This window comes from Gorilla gorilla, chromosome 21, assembly GCF_029281585.2.
Source record: "Gorilla gorilla gorilla isolate KB3781 chromosome 21, NHGRI_mGorGor1-v2.1_pri, whole genome shotgun sequence".
Lineage (NCBI taxonomy): Eukaryota > Metazoa > Chordata > Mammalia > Primates > Hominidae > Gorilla > Gorilla gorilla.
Window position 1 is genome coordinate 58,932,610 of NC_073245.2, and position 16,191 is coordinate 58,948,800.

The following is a 16,191-nucleotide window of genomic DNA, read 5'->3' on the forward strand; positions in this document are numbered from 1 at the left end:
TTTAATTGGTCCAAAGTTTTTCTTTTAATAGTTCAATAAAGCTTATGTGTATATATATATACACACACATATATAAAGAAATGAAGAAAAAAACAACTGCTTATCTAGAAAGATACCAAAATGTAACTAGGTTTTTGAGTTTTGTTCCAAATATGTATTATTTTTAACATATGATGTTCTTTAATGTGTCATATATTGCTATTTTAATAAAGAGCTCCATTTTTGTTTCTATCTTTGAAAAAAGATATACAGTGTATCAGATGGTGATAAGTACAACAGATAGAAATATGCAAAGAAGAGATATAGAGAGAGTTGGAAGGGGGTTATAAATGGTAAATGAGAAGACAAACAGTAATTAAGATCTCACAGTGGCTGGGTGTGGTGGCTCACACCTGTAATTCCAGCACTTTGGGAGGCTGAGGCGGGCAGATCACTTGAGGCCAGGAATCCGAGACCAGACTGCAACATTGTGAAACCCAGTCTCTACTAAAAATACAAAAATTAGCCAGGCGCGGTGGCAGGCATCTGTAATCCCAGCTACTTGGGAGGTTGAGGCACGAGAATCTCTTGAACCTGGGAGGCGGAGGCTGCAGTGAGCCAAGATCGTGCCACTGCACTGCAGCCTAGATGACAGAGTGAGACTTTGTCTGAAAAAAAAAAAAAAAGAAAAGAAAAAGAAAAAAGATCTCAAAGTAAGCTGGGTGTGGTTGTGACTATAACAGGTCTGTTGCTTGAAGCAGGGCAAGTCAATACACCAATACAGAGGGTTGCGGCAGAGAAAGAGTTAAAAAAATCTTAGGGCAGCTGAATGAGGAGACAGAAGGAAACCTCAAATCCACCTACTGGAGGAGTTTCAGCTTTGGGATTTTAAGGGTTTTGGAGTGGGCTGAGGTATAGGGATTGTTGTTTGGTTGAAGAATGCAGAGTGAAGTCACAGGACAGGGAGATAAAGAAATTTCGTTCTTAGGCTGATTCAGTTCCTCTGTGGGGGTCTTCAAACTGGTTGGTGTCTGCCGGTCCACTGGAATTCAGGATCTGAAGAACATCTTAAGCAATTCCTAAGCAAAAAGCCTTACGATGCTAAGGTCAGAAATCCTATCTATAGGAACAATGGGGATGCAAATGGCAGTATCTAGTGCCACATGACTTTCAGTTACAAGGAAGTGGGCCAAAGGGCAGCCAAATTAATGCTTAATTATAACTATATTTCTGCCCAGAACCCAGCATGTAATTCTCGTTAACCCTATGAGGACAATTTCATGGCGGCACATGCCTATAGTCTTAGCTACTCAAAAGACTGAGGCAGGAGGATCACTTGAGTCAGGAGTTAGAGGCTGTAGGGCACTATCCTCATGCCTGTGAATAGCCACTGCACTCCAGCCTGGGCAACATAGTGAGACTCCATCGCAAAAAATACAAAATAAAATCTCAAAGCAGAATCCACTTACAAAACAAACTCTAAATGTGCAAGTTATACTCCCTTTCTCAGCCCTAATCCAACCCTCCATCGTGCCCTCCCCTCCTCACTCCTGCTAAACTTCAGGGTTGCCGACAGCTGAGTTTAAGCTCCATGCCCTGCTACATGATTCACAGCTGAAGCCTCCTTCTGGGTCTTGCTGTCTTCATCCTGCCTCTTCTGATCCATCCCGACAGTCCCAGGGAAGTGTAGTTGTTCCTGGTCTGTTCCTCATTAGCTGTGTCGAAAGACAAAATCACAAGTTTAAAGATCTCAGTTGGCTTTATTTACAATTCTAAAATTGGGCAACACTTCGTTTCATCAAATAGAATAAATGTTCCAGTAAGCTGAGAAGCAGAGGTTGGCTTTATAAAGACAGAGAAGGACTGAAGAAAGCAGAAACAAAGAACAAAAAGTATATTAGTTACTTTAGAGCAATAGAAAAATAACTGGTTAACATCAGGTTACTTCAGGCTACCTTTTTTGTGTAAGGATGAAAGCAGAGGGAACTTCATCATCACGCTGATTGAAGATTTAAGCTGGCTGCTTGTCTCTCTCCTGATTTCTGGAAAGGTCAGATAACAACTTAGCTTAGGTTCAGTGACCTGGAACTCTAGCATGGGTGACTCCATTTTGATTTTCAGTCTGTTCTGTTGGGGACTAGTGCAGGAGCTGAGTCCAAAACAATGGCTGGTAAGGTTGCCAGATTTAGCAAAAACAACGACAAATAGTATGCCCAGTTAAACGTGAATTTCAGATAGACATCAAATAATTTTGTAATAAAAGTATGTCCCATGTTTATCTGAAATTCACATTTAACTGGGCATCCTGTATTTTATCCTGTATTTTCTCTAAATTCTGTGTCACTCCGCAAGAAATCAACTTGGGTTCTGAGGCCATCTATAAAAGGAAGATTATTAAAGTGGCTTTTTAAGGGAATTTTTTTTTTAAATCAGAGAAACTCCTTTTTCCATGATGGACCCCAAGCTAATGAATAGGCTTTTTAAATAGTGAGTGAGAGGTTTACAACACTTAAGAGACAGACATTGGTGAGAAGGGCTTTTCAGCAAAGTCCTATAATTGCCAAATGGGTTCTTCCTGCTCGCTGCACAGACAAAACCAGTTCACTGAGACTGCAGTATTGCAGTAGAGAAAGAGTTTTATTAATGCAGAGCTAGCCAAGCGGGCTAGGTGGAGTTATTCCTCAAATCAGTCTTTCTGAAAACTTCAGAAACCAGGGTTTTTATAAATACTTTGGTGGGCAGGGGGCTAGGGAATGGGTGCTGCTGATTGGTTGGGGGTGAAATCATCGAGATATGGAAAACAGCCCCGTGCACTGAGTCTGCCTCTAGATGGGGGCCACAGGACCAGTCGACTCATGAATCTTTAGTCCAGGTGGGGTCAGTTGGTTGCCAGGATGTGAAAGTATGAAAAACATCTCAAAAGATGAATCTTAGGTTCTACAATAGTGATGTTATCTACAGGAGCAATTGGGGAAATTACAAATCTTGTGACCTCTGGCCACATGACTCCTGAGCAGTAAGGAATTACCAAAACTACACCTGCATTTTAGCATAATTCAGGCCCATCCCATAATCCTAACCTCATGGACTTTCATTAATTTTACAAAGGTAGCTTCAGTCCCTGAGCAAGGAGGGGGTTAGTTTTAGGGAGTGATTATTATCATCCTTGCTTCAAAGTTAAAATGTAAACTAAACTCCTCTCATGGTTGGCTTGGCCTATACCCAGAAATAAGCAAAGACAGGTAGCTGGTGAGGTTAGAGTCAAGATGGAGTCAACCATGCCAGATTTCTCTTGCTCTCTAATCTTTGCAAAGGCTTTTTCAGGCCCTTAAGATCACATTAAATTAAAGTTAGATACCATCCTCACCGATTTCTCAGCTTCTGATGGTTAACTGTTCAAGGGTCAGAGGAGAGATTCAAGGCCAAGGGTGATAAGCCTCCCAGTGTCCATGTAGATATAACCTAATCTCTACTTTCTCCTGGAGATGATCCATCTCCTTTTTCTAATCAAGATAATTAACAATAATGAAATGTGTATTCGTTATTTATCACTGTGTAACAAATTATCCCCCAAATTTAGTGGCTTAAAGAAACAAACATTTAGTATCTCATGTCTTCTAAGACAAAGAATTTAGCATAGCTAAATTCTAGCTCTGAGCAAGAGCTTAGAATCTTGCAAGGTTGAAATCAAGGTGTCAGCCAGGACTAGAGTCACCTCCAGGCTAGGCTGAGGGAAGATTCATGTCCAAGCTCACCACAAGCTTGTTGGCCAGATTTAGCTCCTTAGGGGCTGTTGATTTAAGGGCTTTAGTCCCTCACTGGCTATTGCCTGGAGGCATTAGCTATGTGACTCAATAGCTTCGCTCCATGTGGGCCTCTCCATTGGGAAGCTCAAAACATGGCAGCTCAAAGGCTTCATCAGAGCAAACAAGTGAGAGATCTCGAAACTGAACAACACAGAAATCACCATCATTTGTAACCTAATCCGAAAATGACATCCACCACATTTGCCGTCTTCTATTCATTAGAAGTAAGTTGCTAAGTGATACTTCTAGTGACATCTAGAAGAGAAGAGGATGCTACTAGGCCACGAATACCAGGAGGGTCTCAGTGTAATCGGACTTTTTATATGAAGGCTCAGGGATCCAGGCACCAGTATTCCAGTGACCCAGCCTCAGAAGTTACACAGTGTCACTCTGCAGGCTACTGATCAAACCAGTCACAAGCCCACTTTTATTTCAAGGGAAGGAACAACGAATTCTGGAGCCATGTTTTCAAACAGCCCCAGCTATTATTATTTTTGAAACTGTGCAAGGATCCCCTGGTTCAGAGGTCTTATGGATGCTGTCATCTTTGCTGAGATACCTGCTTGTGCCTGCAGCATGGAAGAATGCCTGTGTATCCACCTGTACGGTAGGGGTCGCTGTGACTTTGGCTGGTGAGGGTACAGCTACTGGTGCACGTGCGAAGGTGCCTATCTGTGAACACGTATTGAGAGGCTGGATAAGGCTGCGCCCATGTGAGTGCTGGGCTTGTATGTGCATTTTTGCCCGAGTGAGCATTAGTGGCGGTGTCCCCAGCCTACCCCTTTCCAGAATCCCAGGCTCATAGCCAACTGTCCACCTATTTCCACGTGGATGCCTGCTGAGCACCTCAAATGTCACACAGCCAAGACAGAACTCTGGATCTCCTTTCCCAGCCACAAGCTGCCCCTCTTCCAGTCTGTAAGTTCTTACGGAGCATATATGTGATCTGCCTACTTTTCTCCAACCTCACCACGGTGACATGAGCCCAAACCAACTTCTCACCTTGCAACAGCCTCCCAGGTGGGAAGGCTGAGCATTCTGGCCCTTAACCAGTTAGAACTCCCCAGTTATCTGTCCTGCTGATGGGGTTGAAATCTACATTCCTGACCCTGGCCCACCAAAGCCCCTCCCTTAGCCCCCATCTCCCTCCTCTCTCCCTGTCTTCTCCTCTGCTCCAGACACTCTGGCTTCATTTCTGCGTTTCTTATACCCCATAAGCTCCTTCCCACCCCGGGGCCTTTGCCTTTGCTGTTCCCCCTGCGGGGAATGCCGGATCTCTGCTCAGATATCCTCTTCTCAGATCAGCAAGCTAAAGCAGCCACCTGTGTCTGCCTAACCCACCACCGTAGTTTAACTTTCTGCCTAGTCTTTATCACTAGCTGATATTTCTCAGGATCCTTTAGCTACTTCTTTTTCGTCTTCCCCTCCTAGAATGTAAACTCTTCCCCTCCTAGAAGGTAAACAAAAGACCTGTCTGTTTTGTTCTTCGGCCCATCCCAAGCCTAGCGTAGTGCCTGGCATGTGGTGGTGTCCAAACCCAAGCGTGGAGTGAATGAGGGATGAATCCATGAGAGAGTGAGCGGCTCCAGTGGGTATGCGCGAGTGTCTCACTCGGTGTAGATGTGTGTGTTGTGTGTGTTGTGTGTGTGCGCACGCTGGGGAGGCCAGACAAGTGTGGACCAGTGATTGGGGCACCTCTTCCCTGCAAAGAGGCCAGGGGAAGAGTGCGTGTGGGGTCTTCTACCAGGGAGGATGGCTTGCCGGTGTGTCCCCCCCAGGGGAGGACTACCAATGAAGGGGACCCGGGAGATGGCGGGTGGGGGCCCCCGGGAGGACAGTGGGCGAGGGAGGGGGTCCTTACCAGGCCTGGGGCGGCCGGGGGCGGTCCTGGGCTCCCCTCCGTCCCGCCTCCAGGCCTCGGGGCCTGGCTGGCCGACGTGGCGTTGGCGGCGCTGCGCGCGGGAGGGCAGGGCAGGAGGGACAGAGGCGGGGGCGGGCCGGAAAGTTTGTCCGGCGGCAGCGGCGTTGGGGACTCCGGCGGGGGATGCGCGCCCGGCCCCTCAGCGCCCCCAGCACGCCGCCGAGTCCCGCTCGCCATGGGTAAGTCCCGATCGGGCGCTGCCTGCTGGAAGCCCGACCCCTTCCCAGGGTGTAGACACCGCCCCCACGCTCCCCTAAGAGTGCGCGCCCCCTGGCTCCCCCTGGGCCGCCCCGGCCGGATACCGCCTCTCGGGTGGCCAGCCCGAGACTGCAGGCCTCCGGCGGGGGCTGGGACGGCGCTCGGTCGCGCTTCCTTCCATCTTCCTTTCTGCCCCGGAAAAGTGGCCCCTCACTTGCTGCGGCGCCCACTCGGGCCCAGGCACTCTCCCGGGCGCCCTGATCCGACAGCCCCAGGCAAGTGCAGCTGTTCCTGGTCTGCAGATGAAGAAATGGAGCCTCCGAAAGAAGCAAAGCAGTTCATCGATTCGCTGAGCGCGGTTGTGCCCCAGGCGCTGTTGTGGGCCTGGGGACGCTGTCGCGAACGAAACTGCGAACAAAACAGACGAACCCCCTCCTCTGGACGTGATTCTGCAGAGAGGGGACAGAGAAGGAGATTCTAACACAGCATTGGGGTGGGACGCGTGGGGAATGGCTTTGTTGCCACTCGGGACTAGGGCTCTATTTTTCTCTCCGCATTCAGAAGCCTCGAAGGATCAGTCGTTGATTCTTGAGTGAGCACCTACTACGTGCCAGACATTGATATAGGGGTTAGAGATTCAGCAATGAACAAAATAGACAATAATCCTCTCTCTCATGGAGGTGGCATTCTGATTGAGCAGCTGGGTAAACACGTTTATGAATAACTTCAGAGAGAGATAAGGTGTTGTGGAACCCATAAAATGGGGTGGCGTGAAGGCCAAGGGCGTGGGTTCCTTAGGTAGGTGGTCAGGGTGGGTTTTCTGGAGTAGGACGTTTTGGAGCTGAGACCTTCCTCAGAAGCGGGTCTTGCTGAGATCTGGAGAAATAGCTTCCAGGTGGCAGCAACAGTGCAAAGGCCCTCAGGCAGGAATGAGTTTGTGTGGCCCAGGCCAGGATGGCCAGAGCACAGTGGGCAGGGCACTGAGGTCAAAGGGATGGCAGAGAGGTGTGCAGGGCTTTGTAGGCCGTGGTGAGAAGTTCAGATTTTATTGCAAATGCCACGGCAAGCTGGAGAAGGGTTTTAAGCTGGAGCGGGGCCGTGACCTGAATTATCTTTTCTTTTTTTTTTTTTTTTCTTTGTTTTGAGATGATCACTCTGTCGCCAAGCTGGAGTGCAGTGGCGTGATCCCGCTCACTGCAACCTTCAGCTCCCTGGTTCAAGCAATTCTCCTGCCTCAGCCTCCCAAGTAGCTGGGATTACAGGCATACACCACCACGCCCAGCTAATTTTTGTGTTTTTGGTAGAGAGTGGGTTTCACCATGTTGGCCAGGATGGTCTTGATCTCCTGACCTCGTGATCCGGCTGCCTCGGCCTCCCAAAGTGCTGGGATTACAGGCGTGAGCCCCCGCGCCCGGCCCTGAATTAACTTCTCAAAGCTTGCTCTGAGTCGTTCTGTGGACAATCACAGTAGCTAAGACTAACTATGATGTAGGTAAGCATAGAAGGTAGGCATTAATATCCCATTTGTAGATGGGGAAGCCCAGAGAGGTGAGGTGAGTTCCCCAAGGTCACACAGCTATGGAGAGGAGAAGCTGGGAAGGAGCCCCAGCATTCTGACTCCAGTCTGCATTCCTAACCACTGCGCCACGTGGCCTGTCATGGTGGATTAATGGTAAAACTGGTGACCAGTTCTGGCTCTGACAGGAGAGTCCATCCTCTTAACCCCCACGGCACAGTGCCCCAGAGCCTGAGAAAAAAATGAGGCCCAGAGAGGTCAAGGTCTTCTTAAGGACACTCAGCTTAGCACTAGCCCCTTGTCCCTGCACCTCCTATTCCTGCTAAATCAACCCAACAGCCATTTGCTGAGTGCCTTCTATGGGCAGAGCGAGGGCTGGGTGTTAGCGCTGGGGGAGGCATAAGTCATGGCTGCTGGTCTCTGGCCTCCCCAGAATTCTTACACAGCAGGGACCAGGGATTGGGCTCTCTTTATAGCCTTTGGGGGCAGAACTGGGTTCTAGACCCAATTCTTCTCACTTTGTTCCACCATTCCACTTTGACGTGGGAGAGTCTGCCAACTTCTCTGGTCACTATCAAATACCCTTATCACAGGGCAGCCATGAGAATGATGTGAAAAAATGAATTACAGTGCTCGGCTCATCACCTATATCTGGTAAATGGTGAGTGAATGTGAGTTTTTATTTTATATTGCACCCAATATTGGGATTCTGGAGTCAGACTGCCCGAGTTCAAGTTCCTGCTATGTGACTTACAAACTGTGTCACCTTGGGGAAATGTCTTCACCTCTCAGTGTGGTGGTTATTTCTGTAAAATGGGAGTGACAATAGTGATTGTCATAGGATTGTCTAGGGATTAAGCCAGCTGGTACAGATACTGCCCCTTAGGAGAGTGGCTGGCTATAGTGGGTGCTCCAAGTATCAGCTGTGGCTGCAATTGCTGGGACATTTGGAAGCCGGCCGTCTGCAAGAGGATATTCATACAGTTCAATTTCACTTCTGGCTTCTCCCTGGAGCTTCAGGGAAAGCCACAGCAGGTCTCTGGTGCAGGAGGGACCCAGTGCTCTGTGACTTCTGGTTGAGACACTACTCTAGTGTCACCAACAGGAGGCTTGGGACTTGCAGCTGGAGATACTTGCATCCCAAACCAGGGTTCTCCCCCCTCCACCTGCCCCCTGACTCTCTCCCGGGGAAGCTCTGCCCTCCACAGCGAGGGGCTTAGAGGATTAAGGGATTTCCTCCAGTGTGGGACATCTTCACTACAGCCTGTGTTAGGCAGGTTATTAGTAGAAAGGATGCACACTTGCTAAACTTAGGTCAAGCCGTCTTAATGTGTTCTCCTTAATTTTCTTTCTTGTCTTTTCTTTTTTTCTCTTTCTTTCTTTCTGTCTTCTTTCTTCTTTCTTTCTTTTTTTTTTTTTTTTTTTGGACAAAGTCTGGCTCTGTCATCTAGGCTAGAGTGCAGTGGTACAGTCTCGGCTCCCTGCAACCTCTGCCTCCCAGGCTCAAGCCATCCTCCCACCTCAGCCTTCCAAGTAGCTGGAATTACAGGTGCACACCACTATACCTGGCTCATTTTTGTATTTTTGGGTAGAGATGGGGTTTCACCGTGTTACCCAGGCTGATCTTGAACTCATGAACTCAAGTGATCCACTTGCCTTAGCCTCCCAAAGTATTGGGATTATAGGCATGAGCCACCGTGCCCAGCCTAAGCCATCTTAATTTGAGGACGAGGCTTTGCTCTGCTTCCTGTCCATGGCCACTTCCAGGCCCTGGACCTTTCAGATGTTCATGAGCCAAGATCCTTTCTTTCTGGATTTCCTACATCCCCACAGTTCATTTGGGTTTTCATTCATTCACTCAATCATTCATTTGTTTAACAAATATTATTGATTGAGTGCTGAGTAACTGTCCTTGGCCTCAGGGAGACAGCTGAGAAGAAACAAACCACTCCTGTTCCCTTGAGGCTGACTTTCAGGTCAGGGAGACCAATAAATATGTAAAATATGTAGTTATTTTGGAAGATGAGAAGTGCCATGCAGAAAAAACAAGTGGAGAAGGGGATACAAAGTGCTAGATGCTACAGGGAGGTTGAATTTTAGGTAGAAGGCCAGGGACAGCCTCACCGAGAAGGGGATGTTTCAGCAAAGATCAGAAGGAAGGGAGGAAGGAAGGAACCATTGGCATGGAGGGACAGGACTTCCCAGACAGAGAGGTTGGCAGGTACCAAGCTTTGAGTTGGGACGTGCTTGGAGTGAGAGTAGCAGCAAGGAACCAGTGTGACTGGAGCCCAGTGAGAGGGGGCAGATCCTGCAGAGTCTTGAAGGCCACGGTGAGGACATTGGCTTTTCTTAGACTGAAATAGGAGCCTTGGAGGGCTCCTAGTGGAAGAGTGACGAGGCTTGACTTAGGTTTTCCCAGAATCCTTCTGGCTGCTGTGTAGAATTAGTTTAGATTCAGAGGTATCTGACACAGCCCTAGAAATGTCATGAGGTGAAACAGCCCTGGTCCTCTACCCAGTCGTTTGTTCATTCAGCAGAAACTTCACTGGGTTCCTCTTGGGTGTCAGGGCAGGGCTGGGGCCCCGGAGGCTCAGGACGAGTCAGTCTCTATCCCTGCCCTCCTTAGTTGAATACGGAAGACTCATAAAGGAACTTGCAGTGTGACCAAGCGAAAGGAGTACAGTGGAGTACAGGAGTACAGGAAGATGCATGGGAATTGGTGAGGAACTCCCTCAAACTTTTCCACTGAAAGGCACTAAGCAAACGTCACTGTCTGCTGATATGAAGGGTACTTGGGTACTGAGATTTAAAAAAAAAAATGACAGGCCAACCCTCAGAAAATCCAGAAATTGACAATGAGTATTTATGGGTCACTGAAGTCTATGGCTTCAGGTGCAGTTGGATCTAGGGGCTCATACAGTGTTGTCAGGAATCCTTCATTGGGGAAGATGGCCCCCAGTGGCTCCAGGCAAGTAAAATACCAGCTTGGCACCCCTGGTGAGCAAACACACCCGGGCTGACTCTCACTGGCCCAGGTTCACCCACGTGGTATTCACCTCTGCCTAGGGCCCAGGAATTTGCTGATTGATTGGATCTGGATCATGGACACCACCCAGGGGCTGGGCACTGAGGGTGGAGGTGGGGGCAGTTATCTCCACCCAAACCAGGAGACTGTGAGACAAGGAAAAGGGGCGGCTCCCTGCAACGGAAGATGAGGAGTGGATGCCAAATAACAGATGTGTACACCTGGAGGCTCCTTGGGGAGGTGGCACAGGACCTGGGACTGAAGAGGGAGAGTAGAGGAACAAAGGGACCCTTTCCTTGGGGAACAAGGACAGTGCACGTAGGAGGCCCAGCACGTGCAGAGGTGGAGTGGCATGAAAGTATACAGTATGTGCCGGGAACAAACATGTTGGCAAGGTGTGTGGGGCGGGGCTGTGGCGACAGAGTCTGGGAGGAGGCGAAGTGGCTGAGGAGTTAGGCCAGCCCATGAAGGGCCTTGCCTGTCATGCTAAGGTGGTGGGACTGACTCAGGTGATGGGAACCATGGAAAGGGAACGTTCTTCCTCGTCTTCCTAATGGCTCCAACTCCTTTGAGGTCCTCCTTTATATCTACAGTCCCATGCCACAGTATCATTTCACCATGCTTTATCCCTTGGGGTGTTCCTGAGAGCTCTTTCCCCTCCACCTCTGCCTCCTGCACCCCAGTTTCCTCCCACCCCACCTATCTCTGATTGGCTCTTCTTGCTGGGAGGTCAGTGCAGCAGAGCTCTTAAGGATGTGGGTTTGGGAGGCAGGCAGGTCAGCATTTCCATCCTGATCCTGTTGCTTCCTGGCTGTGAGAACACTCTGAACCTTAACCTCCACATCTGTAAAATGGAATAATTGTAGCAGTCTCACCTAGGGTTGTTATGAGGATGAATTGAGGGAAGGAACATAAAGTCTTCACACAGAGGAGGTCTCCATACGTGATAGCTGTTATTATTACTGTTTTATTTCACGTTTGTTTGTTTGTTTTTATTGTCCATTGGCCTTATTGTCCATTTCAACTGAACCTGCACTGATGTGTTTTCCAGTGGAACCTGTGCGTGGAAGCTGTGAGCCCTTTGGCTGGGCTCCCTTTCACTGCAAGAGGAACCCAGGAAATGGCAAACAAATCCTGGGCTTTCACCTCGATTGCTTCACATGGCCTGGAAGGACCTTGCTTTCTGGGAGAAAGCCTCAGGAATGAGGGAGGAGGGGCAAAGGGGGGCGAAGACAGAACAGGATCTGAGCAGCATCTTCCAGGATGTTTGCTAGTGGTGAGGAACAGGAAGGACAGGCCAGCCAGGGAGTGGCAAGGGCTCGTTTCCTTGGAGGGTAGGAGTGGCAGGGGAGAGGGATGAGCAGAAGTGAGGGTGGAGAATGATTCCTTCACCCATGGAACTCCTCCTTCTGCACAGAAACTGCCTAACAAAGCTAAGAAGGGACCCAAGCAAGAGAACAGAGTGAAATCACATTTCACCAAGGTATTATAATGGAGCAGTCAAGAGTAGGGACTGTGGACCCAGACAGCCTGGCTTTCATTCTACCCTCAGCTGCTTACAACTTTTTTTGTTTTTTTATTTTAGAGTCAGGGTCTCAGTCTGTCACCCAGGCTGGAGTGCAGTGTCACGATCATAGCTCACTGTAACCTCAAACTCCTGGGCTCAAGCGATCCTCACACTTCAACCCCTAGAGTAGCTAGGACTACAGGCGCCCACCATCACGCCTGGCTAATTTTTAAACCTTTTGTAGAGACAGGATCTTGCTATGTTGCCCAGGTTGCACTTACTACTTTTGACCTTAAGTGAGTTGCTTTACCTCTCTGATGATCACTTTATTCATTCGTAAATAATACAAGAGCCTACCTCATAACGTTGGGGTGAGAACTATTTTTTTTTTTTTTTGAGACAGGATCTTGCTCTATTGTCCAGGCTGGAGTGCAGTGGCATGATCTCGGCTCACTGCAACCTCCACCTTCCCGGATTCAAATGATTCTCCCACCTCAGCCTCCCGAGTAGCTGGGATTACAGGTGCATGCCACACAGCCAGCTAATTTTTGTATTTTTAGTTGAGATGGGTTCTCATCATGTTGGCCAGGCTGCTCTTGAACTCCTGGCCTCAAGTGATCCGCCCGCCTCAGCCTCCCAAAGTGTTGGGATTACAGGCGTGAGCCACCGCACCTGGCCATAAATGTGTTTTTAAACTCAAAGCAATGTCTAGTCCAGAGAAACTCTCCATACATCTGGCTATAATATTGCAGATGTTCTTGTCAGGTCCAGGGTGGGGGTGCATGACATAGATACTGCTGGATTATTCTAGATGCTTCCAGAAATATATAAATTTAAGCGTGTGAATTAAAAATTAAGAGTAATCTGTGCAACTGTGCTGCCAACAGGGTAGCCAGCATCCATATGTGATTATTTTTATATGTACACTAATTGAAATAAAATAAAATAAAATAAAAAATTGAGGCTGGGCATGGTGGCTCATACCTATAAGTAATCTCAGCATTTTGGGAGACTGAGGCGGGTGGATCACCTGAGGTCAGGAGTTTGAGACCAACCTGGCCAACATGGTGAAACCCCGTCTCTACTAAAAATATAAAAATTAGCCAGGCGTAGTGGTACATGCCTGTAGTCCCAGCTACTCGGGAGGCTGAGGCAGGAGAATCGCTAGAACCCAGGAGATGGAGGTTGCAGTGAGCCGGGATTACGCCACTGTGCTCCAGCCTGGGAAACAGAGTAAGACTGTTTAAAAAAAAAAAAAAAGAAAAGAAATTATTTCCTGCATCCCGTTAGCCACATTTCAAGGGCTCATTTTCTACATGTGCTTGGCTAGTGACTATCATATTGCACAGCATAGTTATAGAAATTTCTGTCATTGCAGAAAATGCTGTCAGATAGTGCTGTCAGAAAATGTAACACTCAGATCACTGGGGGAAAAAATGGAAAAAAAACCCCACCCCATAATTGATACATCGAAAGCAGAAATGGAGGTAAAAAGAAATATCCTGATAGCACAGTAAATAGAAGACAAAAAGATAAATGGCAGAAGCAATTTCAATTGTATCAGTCATTGTAATAAATGTGGATCAGTTCACCTTTTTATTTATTTATTTATTTTTGAGATGGAGTCTTGCTCTGTCGCCCAGGCTGGAGTGCAGTGGTGCAATCTCAGTTCACTACAACCTCCGCCTCCTGGGTTTAATTGATTCTCCCACCTCAGCCTCCTTGGTAGCTGGGATTACAGGCGCCCACCACCACGCCAGGCTAATTTTTGTATTTTTAGTAGAGATGGGTTTTGCCACGTTGGCCAGGCCGTTCTCGAACTCCTGACCACAGGTGATCCACCTGCTTTGGCCTTCCAAAGTGCTGGGATTATAGGCGCGAGCCACCACACACGGCCAAGTTCACCTTTTAAAAGAAGACAGTCAGATTGCATCTGAAATCATCCAGCTGTATACTGCTTTCACAAGGGACACATGACAAATGGTTACAGATCTAACCTGTTGCCTTAAAGTGCTTTGAAAATGCAGACACTGAGGAGGGAGCGCTCACTGTTTAAATGTAGGTGCCTCTGGGGTGAACAAGTTTCAGAAGGAGGAGACAATGTGAGTTGAGAAAGGCTAAATCCAACTACAGCTGTTGAAAATACCTTAACTGCCATGCATGGTGACTCATGCCTGTAATCCCGACACTTTGGGAGGCCAAGGCAGGAAGATCACTTGAGCACAGGAGTTCGAGACCAGCCTGGGCAATGTAGTGAGACCCCACCTCTTCAAAAAAAACAAAAAGTTAGCCTGGCATGGTGGTACATGTCTATAGTCCCAGCTGCTTGGAAAGCTAAGGCAGGAGGATCACTTGAGCCCGGGAGGCAGAGGCAGTGAGCCATATGTTGCCACTGCAGTCCAGCCTGAGTGACGGAACAAGACCTCATCTTAGAAAAAAAAAAGAAAGAAAATGCTTTGAGCTTTCTTTTTCCTGTGTCTGTTCTTATGGCGCCTTCATTATTCCCTGTGTTGTTTGGATTTCTGTCTTTTCTCCTTATTTGTGCTTACCAAAGCATTATCTGTTTTCTTATCCATGTCAAGGAACCAACTTGAGTTTTAGCGATCAACTATCCTCTTCTTGTCGTTTTTCCATTCCCTTAACATCTGTTTTCATATTCACTAATTCCACTTGCTCTTTGGGTTCATTTTGTTCTAATTTTCCTAGCTTCTTCATACAAAGACTTAATTAATTTACTCTCAGGTTCTTTTGGGGTTCCTGATAAAATATAATTTTCACTTGATTATCTCTTTGACCACATCCCACAGGCCCATTTTTTATGTGGGCCTTTTATTCTCATTTCATTATTTGTTATAATTTTTATTCTCGGTTATTTTTATCCTCAATTATTCAAGATTTTTAATCTTTATTTTATTTATTCTCATTCAGTAGGTGGTTATTTCTATTTTATTTCTTCTTTATGCCAAGTAATTTAGATGTATATTTTATATTTTATTTTATTTTTTAAAGACAGGGCCTTGCTCTGTCACCCAGGCTGGGATGCAGTGGTGTGATCATAGCTCACTGCAGCCTCGACCTCCTGGGCTCAAGCAATCCTTCTGCCTCAGCCTCCTGATTAGCTGGAACTACAGGTATGCACCACCGCACCCAGCTAATTTTTAAAGAAAATTTTTCTGTAGAGATGGTGTCTCACTATGTTGTGCAGGCTGGCCTCAAACTCCTGGCCTCAAGTGATCCTCCTGCTTTGGCCTCCCAAAGCGATGAGATTACAGGCATGAGCTACCACATTCGGCTTTAGCTGTGTATTTTAAGTTTCTCCATGTATAGTTGGGCAGAGGTGGGTGTTGTTGCTGGTTTTTTTTTTTTTTTTTTTTCTCTCTGAATGAAAAAGCCATGGTTGGAAAAAAAAAAAAATGCTTGTCTGCAATGCCAGGAACCAACAGGCTTAGTTTTGCTATTTGGCCTGTTCCCTTTGCACTAGATCTGCAGCAAAGAGTGAAATGGAGTCAGCGTCTTCTTCCTCTTATTCTCTTAGCACCAGCTGTTGAAGGGATATGTTTTGAAGGTGTATTAGTCCGTTTTCATGCTGCTGATAAAGACATACCTGAGACTGGGTAGTTTATAAAGAAAAAGAGGTTTAATGGACTCACAGTTCCATGTGTCTGGGGAGGCCTCAAAATCATGGCGGAAGGTGAAAGGCACTTTACATGGCAGCAGGCAAGAAAGAATGAAAGCCACATGAAAGGGATTCCCCTTATAAAACCATCAGATCTTGTGAGACTTATTCACTACCACGAAACAGTATGGGGGAACCACCCCCATGACTCAATTATCTCCCACTGGGTCCCTTCCACAACACGAGGGAATTATGGGAGCTACAATTTAAGATGAGATTTGGGTGGGGACACAGCCAAATCATATCAGAAGTGGAGCAGGAGATGACACCAAATTTGTGTTTTCTTAATCAAGTCTGGCATTGGGCAGGACTGTTACAGGTGGTAACAGCAATCATGGTACTTCTCCTTGAGCATACTTCCTGAGCCTCCTTTCTCTACTGAACTCTTCCAAGAGCCAGTGAGAAAGGATTTATTAGCCCTGTTTTACAGGTGAGGAAAGGAGTTCAAAGAGAAGAAGCAGCTTGCCCAGGGTGGCACAGAGCAAGTGGCAGTGCTAAGACTGGAACTCAGGCCTTTTCAGTCCTAGTCCTCATTGCTTTACACTGTGCTAAGCTGTCAACAC

General features: G+C 47.4%; 1 protein-coding gene and 1 long non-coding RNA gene across 3 annotated transcripts in view; one reads left to right on the forward strand and one right to left on the reverse strand.

Moving 5' to 3' along the window:
* On the reverse strand, positions 1-5,902 carry LOC129529141 (uncharacterized). Its single transcript, XR_008674573.2, has 3 exons — positions 5,647-5,902; positions 1,935-2,021; positions 1-1,694 (listed from the first exon to the last, which is right to left on the reverse strand). It is a non-coding gene; the product is annotated as an uncharacterized lncRNA (long non-coding RNA).
* Positions 5,693-16,191, forward strand: part of SLC2A10 (solute carrier family 2 member 10) — a 26,618-nt gene continuing 16,119 nt past the window's right edge. The window contains exon 1 of one of the 2 annotated variants that reach the window (XM_004062308.4): positions 5,693-5,885. In XM_004062308.4, the coding sequence (XP_004062356.3) occupies positions 5,882-5,885 (4 nt within the window). In that variant the 5' untranslated portion in view covers positions 5,693-5,881. The remainder of the gene's footprint in view (positions 5,886-16,191) is intronic. The other variant, XM_055373119.2, reaches the window with a different exon arrangement.